A 10,414-nucleotide genomic window follows, 5' to 3' on the forward strand; every position below is an offset into this window, starting at 1 on the left:
TTATGTGATATTTACCTATTATTATACTTAATACTAACCTATTATCATACGTGATATTTACCTATTATCATTTGTGATATTTACCCATTATTAAACATATTTACCTATTATCATATGTGATATTTACCCATTATTAAACATATTAACCTATTATCATATGTGATATTTACCAATTATTAAACATATTTACCTATTATCATTTGTGATATTTACCTATTATCATATGTGATATTTACCCATTATTAAACATATTAACCTATTATCATATGTGATATTTACCCATTATTAAACATATTAACCTATTATCATACGTGATATTTACCCATTATTAAACATATTAACCTATTATTATATGTGATATTTAATTATTATACTACGTGATATTTAACTATTATCACACGTGATATTTACCTATTATTATACAGTGTCATAACATGAATCTCCCATTATAGATAACATACAGTTTGACAAACAGCTCTTTTACTCTGTTTAATATTAGGATAAAAACACGTTTAAAGGTTGTATGAGGGACTGAAAAGACTTGTGTAATAAAATCTACGTCAGTTTAAGTTTCTACGATATCTACGTCACATGATCACGTCTTTATCTCACTATGAGACAGACGTTTGTAAACCACTCACTCTCCCACACCAAACCTCATAGAGAAAATCAGTGATTTTAACATCACACACACAGGAGTTGTTGATCCGCTGCTGCCTCCATCACCAAGTTCAAATGTCTGATTTTAGTGAATTCAAAAATACTGGTTTTCTCTATGAGGTTTGGTGTGGGAGAGTGAGTGGTTTATAAACGTCTAACAGTGACATAAAGACGTGATCATGTGACACAGATTTGATTACATGAGTCTTAGCTAAATTTAATCGTCACTTCAAACACAAAACACCTTTAAAGTCACCTGACCACCAGACTTTTTAAGATTTATATTTGATCTCATATAAATGTGTGAATCACAGTCAAAACCTGCTGCAAGATTTTAAACCATGAGGACACAGAGACAGACACAGAGACAGACACAGACATGGAAAGACACAGAGACAAAGAGACAGACACAGAGAGAGACACAGAGACAGAGAGAGAGACGGAGAGACACAGAGACAGACACAGAGACAGAGAGCGACACGGAGAGACACAGACATAGAGACACAGAGAGAGACAGACTGGAGATCTGCCACAAGCTCGGTTCAGTTCAGTTCTGCCAGGAAATGATTTACTCTCTCGTCCTGAGAGAAACAAAGACAAGAGAGATTAAGTTTTATGACCTTCAGTGAAGAAGATGGATCAAAGGCAGATCAAAGATGGATCAAAGATAGATCACAGGCAGGTCAAAGATGGATCAAAGGCAGATCAAGGGCAGGTGGAGGACAGTAGCCTTGTTAACATGTTAACGCCAAGCTAAGCAGCCAGAGGGGGCGGGGCAGAAAGAGAGCAAGGTTTACGTTTACGTTTAACAACCTGCTAACTCACTGTCACACTGGACTGCAAACACAAATTGCTTAGCTTTAGTAGCTAGCTCTCTTAGCTTAGCTTTAGCACCAAGAAAGTAGTTAGCTTAACATTGGCTCAGGACAGATTTTAGCTTAGCTCCAAGAAATGAGTTATCTTAACTTTGGCCCTAGGAGAGCACTTAGCTTAGCATTAGCATTAAGAGCGTAGTTAATTTAGCAATACCCTTAGCAATAGTGCTTTATAAATAAGTTATTATAACAGCAGCTTAGCAACAGTCCCCTGAAGAACAGTTATCTTAGCATTAGCCCCAGAAAACAGTTAGCTTAGCATGGTTGTGTGAGCTCATGATGTTCACACACAAATAAAATAAAATAAAAAAAAAAGTGTCTGTAAAGTGTCCTCACCCATTCATCTTCATCAGCTCCCTCTCCTCCTCCTGCTGCTCCTCCTCCTCCTCCTCCTCGCTCAGCGTCTTCTGCGTGGACTTTGTTGGCCAGGATCTTGTCCGTCCATGAAGCTCCAGTGTTTTCATCTCCAGTAAAGTTACACCTGGTCACTGCGCCACCCTCCACTTTAGCGATGGAGACTTTCAAAGTAAAAGACCACATTATAATAATGAAGCAAGAAATGAAGTTTGATTTAGTCACAATCAGCACTGACTGTGCTGTGAGCGCCCCCTGCTGCTGACATGATGTCTTTATTTCACTGTGAGACAGACATTTGTAAACCACTCACTCTCCCAGACACACACACAGCTGCCTCCATCACTAGAGACCACGTCAGAGACCACGTCAGAGACCAGAGACCAAGTCAGAGACCACGTCAGAGACAACATCAGAGACCACGTCAGAGACCACATCAGAGACAACATCAGAGACAACATCAGAGACAACGTCAGTGACCAAAGACCACGTCAGTTTTCACATGTGGGCGTGTTTTTGTTGGACTCACTGTAGGATGACAGGAGATGACCTGTGTTGACCTTCTTGGTGTCACTGAAGTTTGGCTCGATTTCATTTCCTCTGTCATCAAACTTCCTCTGATGGACGCGGCTGGGTTTGACATACAGAACGTAGAAGCGAACCTGACCAGAACCAAGAGAGACAAGAGTCTGGAGATAAGCTGGACACAAGCAAGAGGTGTTTATGTGTTACCTTGTGGTTTTTGACATCGCTGACCACATGTCTGGAGACGTCCAGCACCTTTCCCTCCAGAAGAACTCCAGCTCCCCTGTGTCAAATATTCTCATTATTGTGATGTGTAACAACATTATTCAGTCATTTTATAGTCAACTTTATTTTCATCATCCATTCATCTGATGATTATTTTCTACATTAATCCATGAGTTGTTTGGTTCAGAAAATGCGTGAAAATATTGATCAGTGTTTGTCAAACTGGAAATTATCAAGTTCTCAAACGTCTTGATTTAGTCCACAAACCAAAATGATCCAGTTTCTAATGATTTCTGAGGATCCTGTGAAGTGTGGATCCTGTGAAGTCTGGCTCCTGAGAAGTCTGGATCCTGAGAAGTCTGGATCCTGTGAAGTCTGGCTCCTGAGAAGTCTGGATCCTGAGAAGTCTGGATCATGTGAAGTCTGGATCCTGTGAGGTCTGGATCCTGAGAAGTCTGGATCGTGTGAAGTCTTTGTAAGAGAACAAGCGCTCCCACAGACAAACTTGAGTTTCTGAATATTCTGGTGTTTTCTGTCCTGTGTGTTTTGGGTTGTTGCAGCAGGGACCGTCTACAAAGTAGCTATTTTAAAGATATGTAATACCTTCATCACGACACCACTCAGTTTGATACTGTGCTTCTGGACATTTTTGTAAATATATTTGAGTAATTATTTGATAACGTCACCATAATACAGTGTTGTGAAACTATTGAAAATAATTACTTTACTATATTCACAACAATTATACAAATTTAATCAAACTGAGTGGTGTTGTATTGACAATTATTACTAATAAATATTCACAAAAAAGAGACATATTCGTTCATGCTAAGCGGTGTCGTCTCATCCAAAGGAAACGTGAGACGACGATGTTTCATGGTGTAGATAGTGAATATTTTTTTAAAATGTGTTTCCCCGGGCGTTGCCCTTTGTAGACGGTCCCTGCGCTGCGGCGTCACTGTAGAGATCAAAGTCTCTGGTGAAAATTCTAAATATGTCTAAAAGTTATTGATCACAGAAGTTCCTGTGAATGTTTCTAACTTTACGGTGAAATCTGCACCTCACCGCTAGGCGTCGCTGAATTGTACACAGTGCACAAACATCAATGCATTTTTTTTTTTATATAAAAATGTAATTTTAGGGCAGGTTGGGGATTCATTTTAATGCCGAATAAACAATCAACACCTACTTGTCACATCACAGTGGCTCACGTTCCGTGAAGTTGACTAATAACAGCTCAAAAGCTTGAGTGAAAACAAAAGTGAGATTTCTTTCCATGGGGTTTGGTTCCGTCACCCGGAGAAACGTGGAAAATGACTCATTGGTTATTTATGTGAACACCCGCGTAATAAGAATCCAAAAGTTCAAACTAATCTTAACTGAGTTCCATATCAAACACTTACGTTCACATCGTTTTCATTTACCTCTCGTATGTAGATGGAGACCAGACGCCGTCGAACTTGTCACTGTGGACGGGTTTGTTCTGTAAACACGAGTTTTCATAAATTCTGCTCATTTTTCTTTTAACATTCACAAACTTTTCTCTTTTACGTCCGAGATTCTTCTTCCTCCCGTTTCCCGACTTCCTGTTCCGTCAGAGAGGAGGAGTACAGGTGCGCTCGCTGCTGACACGGCGTGTGCCGACGTGGGCGGGAATGAAGTACATTATACAGTATATGACTGAAGTGTATTCAGATAAATATTATAGATATATATATCTGATTATCTTTATTTGTCTTTAGTCTCTGTGTCTTTAGTCTCCCTGTCTGTAGTCTGTGTCTCTGTCTCTTGTCTCTGTGTTGCTGTGTCTTTAGTCAGTGTTTCTGTCTTTATTCTGTGTCTGTCTTTAGTCACTGTGTCTTTAGTCTGTGTCTCTAGTCTCTGTGTCTTTAGTGTGTGTCTCTGTCTTTAGTCTCTGTGTCTTTAGTCTCTGTGTCTCTGTCTTTGGTCTCTGTGTCTGTCTTTAGTCTCTGTCTCTAGTCTCCCATGTCTTTAGTCTCTAGTCACCTGTGTTTCTAGTCTCCCGTGTCTTAAGTCTCTGTCTCTAGTCTCCTGTGTCTTTAGTCTCTAGTCTCCGTGTCTCTAGTCTCTGGTCTCCTGTGTCTCTAGTCTCCATGTCTCTAGTCTCCTGTGTCTCTAGTGTCTCTAGTCTCCATGTCTCTAGTCTCCTGTGTCTCTAGTCTCCTGTGTCTCTAGTCTCTGTGTCACTAGTCTCCTGTGTCTCTAGTCTGTGTCTCTAGTCTCCTGTGTCTCTAGTCTCCTGTGTCTCTAGTCTGAACGGTTTTATCTTTTTTGCTTTAAAACAGACGAGGACTTTGTCCTCACGTTCGATCAAACATGAAAATGAAAATGTCTTAAACTGAGATTAGGACAGTTTGTGACGATGTCTTCTCACATTGTGTCCACAAACATGAAATCATATGCAGGAGCTACGTGTCCTGTGTGTCCCTGGTGTCCTCCGTGTCCCTGGTGTCCTCCGTGTCCCCCGTGCTGCTGTCTCTCAGCTGGATGTTGAGCCAGATGTTGCGTCGTTGGCTCCAGGCTCCTGGAGCCTCCACCTCGTACAAACCTCGTGATGCTGCTGCAGAAACGTCCTGCACACTGAACTCAGCCAGCAGGGGGAGACAAAAGGTCAGAGAACTCAGTGAATGTGTGGTTGTGTGAGGTCACAATGATTCACTCTTATCCACCGCCTCGCCCCGCTACTTAAACCGTGATGTGGCGTGGTGAGTAGAGCCGGTGGAAATACGCCATTACAGACATCTGTATCTCACTGTGAAACCATGCACACACACACACACACACACACACACACACACACACACACACAGCTGGTCCTCTACTGCCTCGTGTGGTCATGTCTAAATGGAATATTTCAAATGCCGAATTCATTAAAATACTTAGTGATGGAGGAAGCACTGTGTGTGTGCGTGTGAAGGAGAGTGTGCGTGTGAGTGTGTGAATGTGTGTGTGTGTGTGTGTGTGTGTGTGAGTGTGGGAGAGTGAGTGCGTGCACGTGTGTGTGTGTGTATTAGCAGCTCACCTGCTAACATGCTAACTGATAACGGAGCGCTGAGCCCCACAAACTCTTCTGTGGCGAAGGAGGAGCAAAAATCCTGCAGCATCTTCAGGCCGAAGCCCCGCCTCCTACGGCTCCGCCTCACCAGCACGGTGTCGAGAACAGGAAGCAGGTAACAGCGGCCGCTCCAGTCGTCACACAGAACACCTGAGAGTTAAAGGGACAGTGTAAGGTCTTAGAGATACAGACGTAGAGACGTGTGTGTGACACACTGATTTAAGTCACATGATCACGTCTTTATCTCACTAAGAGACAGACATTTGTAAAACACACTCTCCAACACACAAGTGATGTGTCGTTCGTGAACGTTTCTTCCAAAAGGAACGAATCTTTTATATGACTCGGGAGTAATGTGTCATCTCAGTGAGTGATTTGTTCATTTTCATGCAGTACCTTCCTGTGCCACATGGCAGACAGCTGCATAAGCTCAGTCAGCAGGACAGGAAACAGAAATAATTAGTTCAGGATTCACTCAACTGAGTGGTTCGTTCGTTAATTTTAATGCAGTACCTTCCTTCGCCACATGGCGGACAGCTGCATAAGTTCAGTCAGCAGGACAGGAAACAGAAATGATTAGTTCAGGAGTGACTCAACTGAGTGGTTCGTTCGTTAATTTTAATGCAGTACCTTCCTTCGCCACATGGCAGACAGCTGCATAAGTTCAGTCAGCAGGACAGGAAAGAGAAATGATTAGTTCAGGAGTGACTCAACCGAGTGGTTCGTTCGTTCATTTTCATGCAGTACCTTCCTTCGCCACACGATGGCAGGCAGCTGCTTAACCTCAGCAGGAAAGGAAAGAGAAATTATTAGTCCAGGATTCACTCAACTGAGCGAGCGTCCGTCCTTAGGTCACATGACAGCTACCTAGTCACTGTCGTGCTGTTAAACAACAATGGCAGAGAGGATACAGGACACAAGTCACTTTATTGAGGTGTGTATTTGCTTTCCTAGGGTTTCATATGGTTTGAATTGCTTGTGGCATTTTGTTTATTATACTTTGTCAGCTGAAGCAAACCATGTTGTCCAAGTGTTTGAGAACTGCGGTCTTTTTTTTTTACAACGCCCACAAGAGGGATACAGCGCCAACCGCTGTAAAAATGAACGAAATGAACGAAATGACTCAAAAAAAGATAAGTTCAATTTACTGTCCGAGAGTAAAAGATCTGAGTCAGTTAGAAGAGTCGAACTTCCCATCACTACAACACACACACACCAACGAAATCCAGATAAAGTCGTGATCATGTGACGTAGATCTTTGTAGATCTGAAATCATTGTCAGACATGTTTTATAGCTGTGATGTGTAAATGTGTCAAATTAAACACGTGTTAAGTTTAAAGTTAGAACTCGTGGAGGTTCATTCAGATCATCGTACCTTTGTGTTTGACGGAGTAGAAGCCGACCGCCTCTCCTTCACTCCACAGCAGTTTAAGTCTCTCTGTGCGGGGATGCAGCAAGAACAGTGCCTCCTCCTGGAAACACCTCTCCACCACTTGACTGAGCAGGAACACAATCAGCCTCTCTGCGATCGACTGCACCTGAGACAACGCAGCGACGCTCATGACGTTAACCAGTACAGACACAAACCACCGACACAGGTGAGGTCACTGACACTCTGCCATACAATGAAACAGGTGAGGTCACTCATGCCTGGCACTGATTCTCTGCCATACCCTCAGGTGACTTACTGACACTAAGCCCCTCCTCCGTTCACTGGACGTTCGTAAGACATCGTCCACGCTCCACCACTTCTCGTGTAGGTACAGCGCCACCACTGGAAGGATAAGGCATGACAAACACATTCAAAAATGGGTGGAGCCACCAGTTAAAACTATTTGATGAGAGTGTGTAAGAGCTAGCAATAGCTCGCCACATCTAATATATCCCAACACCCTCTGCTTACAGCTCCGCCCCCAAAACATAGAAAAAATGAGGTTGCATTTTCTTGCTAATGTCAGTGTTAGCCGCTGCTGCAAAAGCGTGGACGGGCGCAGGTGGGCGGAGACTCATATCAGCACACTTCAAAAAAACCTGCACTGTCCCTTTAAACCTTGTTGAGGGTCGTCAGGAAGGTGAAGCGTTGCCACGGAAACGTCTTCAAACAGCTGCAGACTCCTGACGTTGTTGCTGCTTATTTTGACCTGGGAAAACAGCGACACTTAGACTTAGACTTAGACTTCCTTTTATTGTCATTGCACAGAATACACAGCAGTGAAAACTGGCAACGAAATTTCATTGCTTGGCAGCAGATAAGAAACCAACACATAGCATTAAATTTTTGTCATTTAAGAGTTTTTGATGGGAAATGTCTTTTATCTTACTGTAAATGTCTATACATGTATCCAACTTTTTTCAGACTAACTATGATTAATAAAAAAATAAATAAGTGTTTTATGTATATAAATATAAGTAAAAATAGTGCAAAAAGAGAACAGGAATGAAAACTGTAGCAGCAATATGAAAAGAAAAAAAAAACAGTTAAATATTGCACAGATAGTGTCGGGAAGGGGGGGGGGGGGAATGCTAAATTGTTATTTGGAATTTAGCAGTCTGATGGCCAGCGGAAAGTAACTGTTCTTGAGTCTGTTTGTTCTGCAGCGGATGCTGCGGAACCTCCTGCCAGACGCCAGCAGGGAGAACAGTCCATGGTGGGGGTGGGTGTGGTCAGTGAGGATCTGGTGAGCCCTGGTTAGACAGCGCCTGTGTGCAATGTCTTTGATGGGTGGGAGTGGAGTCCCAATGATCTTCTCCGCTGTTCTCACCACCCTCTGCAGAGACTTCCAGTCGGAGGCCTTGCAGCTCCCAGACCAGACGGAGATGCCACTGGTCAGCAGGCTCTCGATGGTCCCTCTGTAGAAGGTGGAGAGGATGGGAGGGGGGAGAGACACCCTTCTCAGGAAGTTTAGGCGCTGCTGGGCTTTCTTCACCAGGGAGGTAGTGTGAAGTGTCCAGCTGAGGTTGTCTGTGATGTGGACCCCCAGGAACTTGGTGCTGCTGACGACCTCCACCGTTGTGCCATTGATGAGGAGTGGTGTATGGCTGGGTCGGGATCTTCTGAAGTCGACGATGATCTCTTTTGTCTTGTCAACATTCAGAAGCAGGTTGTTCACCCTGCACCAGTCCACCAGATGTCACACTTCCTCTCTGTAGGCCAGTTTGTTGTTGTTCTGAATGAGGCCCACAACTGTTGTGTCGTCCGCATATTTTAGGATGTGGTTGGTGTTGTACCTGGGACGACAGTCGTGGGTCATCAGGGTGAACAGCAGGGGACTCAGGACACAGCCCTGTGGGGAACCGGTGCTCAGGAAGATGACACTTGAGGTATTGTTACCCACACGGACAGACTGGGTTCTGTCGGTGAGGAAGTCCAGCAGCCAGTTGCACAGAGGGGTGTTGAGGCCTAGGGGGCCCAGTTTGTGTACCAGCTCCTGGGGGATGATCGTGTTGAATGCTGAGCTGAAGTCCAGAAACAGCATCCGCACGTGGGTGTTCTTGTCCTCCAGGTGCTCCAGGCTCAGATGGAGAGCAGTGGAGATGGCTACCTCAGTAGAGCGGTTAGGTTGGTATGCAAACTGGAGCGGATCGTATGATGGAGGCAGTATGGAAATTATGTGGTCCTTAACCACTCGCTCGAAGCACTTCATGATGGTCGTTGTTAGTGCAACAGGGCGAAAGTCATTAAGGCATGTGATGGTTGGTTTCTTGGGCACTGGGATGATCGTGGCAGACTTAAAGCACGGGGGGACAACAGCCTGGATCAGTGACGTGTTGAAGATGTCTGTGAGCACACAGGCCAGCTGGTCTGCGCACTCCTTGATCAGCCGTCCTGGGATGTTATCTGGGCCAGAAGCTTTCCGTTCATTAACTTTTCTCAGGGCTCTCCGTACAGCAGTGGTTTCGAGCCTGAGTGCCTGTTCATCGAGATGGGGGGTTTCTTTCCTCGCTGGGGTGTTGTTCAGAGCTTCAAATCTCCCAAAGAAGTTGTTGAGCTCATTGAGGAAGCTGATGTCGTCTCGGCAGGGTGAGGGTGTGGCTTTGTAGTCTGTGACGGTCTTGATGCCCTGCCACAGTTGTCTGGAGTTGCTGGGGTCATGGAAGAAACCTTGGACCTTCTGGCTGTGGGCGCGTTTTGCTACCTTGATAGCCCGGTTCAGATTGGCCCTCGCTGTTCTGAGTGCCACCGCTTCACCGGATTTGAAGGCAGCATTACGTTCCTTCAGGCTTGTGCGCACCTCCTTAGTCATCCAAGGTTTCTGGTTGGCCCGTGTGACTATTGTCTTTTCTACTGTGACCTCCTCCATGCACCACTGGATGTAGCCGGTCACAGATGCAGCATACTCCTCCACATCTGTATGTTGACTGTCTGTTGCAGCCTCTCTGAACATGTCCCAGTCAGTGCACTCAAAACAGTCCTGCAGTGCAGACATAGATCCCTCAGGCCACACTCTCACCTTCTTCACAGCAGGCTTTTCTCTGGTGAGCAGGGGCTGATATGCTGGAATTAGCATAACAGAGAGATGGTCTGAGGAGCCGATGTGGGGGCGGGGGGCTGCTCTGAAGGCCTTCTTGATGTTGGTGTAGACTAAGTCCAGTGTGTTTTTCCCTCTGGTAGCAAAATCCACATGTTGATGGAATTTTGGAAGAACAGTCTTCATGTTGGCCTGGTTAAAGTCCCCAGCAACAATGAAAACGCCCTCT

General features: G+C 44.5%; 2 protein-coding genes across 7 annotated transcripts; both read right to left on the bottom strand.

Moving 5' to 3' along the window:
- Positions 1 to 269: 269 nt before the first annotated feature.
- LOC131470680 (arpin-like) lies at positions 270 to 4,433 on the bottom strand. 6 transcript variants are annotated; one of them, XM_058646657.1, is made up of 6 exons: positions 4,064 to 4,153; positions 2,907 to 3,094; positions 2,646 to 2,697; positions 2,419 to 2,551; positions 1,872 to 2,053; positions 270 to 1,241 (listed from the first exon to the last, which is right to left on the bottom strand). In XM_058646657.1, the coding sequence occupies exons 2-6, from the start codon at positions 3,053 to 3,055 to the stop codon at positions 1,203 to 1,205; spliced, it is 555 nt and encodes a 184-aa protein (XP_058502640.1). In that variant the 5' UTR covers positions 3,056 to 3,094; positions 4,064 to 4,153; the 3' UTR covers positions 270 to 1,202. The 6 variants fall into 6 exon arrangements, with proteins under 6 accessions (XP_058502640.1, XP_058502637.1, XP_058502638.1 ...); XM_058646654.1 differs by having other exon boundaries at positions 2,419 to 2,578; positions 2,622 to 2,697; XM_058646655.1 differs by having other exon boundaries at positions 271 to 1,241; positions 2,622 to 2,697.
- Positions 4,434 to 4,887: 454 nt separating this feature from the next.
- LOC131470679 (protein FAM169B-like) lies at positions 4,888 to 7,538 on the bottom strand. Its single transcript, XM_058646653.1, is given in 5 exon segments — positions 4,888 to 5,208; positions 5,211 to 5,240; positions 5,683 to 5,865; positions 7,092 to 7,254; positions 7,405 to 7,538. Coding segments are annotated over 5 exon segments (630 nt in total). The 5' UTR covers positions 7,519 to 7,538; the 3' UTR covers positions 4,888 to 5,068.
- Between the last annotated feature and the right edge of the window lie 2,876 nt (positions 7,539 to 10,414).

The sequence above is a fragment of the Solea solea genome, chromosome 12 (assembly GCF_958295425.1).
Source record: "Solea solea chromosome 12, fSolSol10.1, whole genome shotgun sequence".
In the NCBI taxonomy this organism is placed as follows: Eukaryota; Metazoa; Chordata; class Actinopteri; order Pleuronectiformes; family Soleidae; genus Solea; species Solea solea.

What these genes read in the sequence shown, in the direction of transcription:
- LOC131470680 (XM_058646654.1), bottom strand. Translation starts at nt 3,055, where the DNA reads ATGATCCAGACTTCTCAGGATCCAGACTTCTCAGGAGCCAGACTTCAC. An exon ending in GCGATGTCAAAAACCACAAG is followed by an intron (nt 2,579 to 2,621) that starts GTAACACATAAA and finishes GCTTATCTCCAG; the next exon opens with ACTCTTGTCTCTCTTGGTTC. An exon ending in TCATCTCCTGTCATCCTACA is followed by an intron (nt 2,054 to 2,418) that starts GTGAGTCCAACA and finishes TTACTTTGAAAG; the next exon opens with TCTCCATCGCTAAAGTGGAG.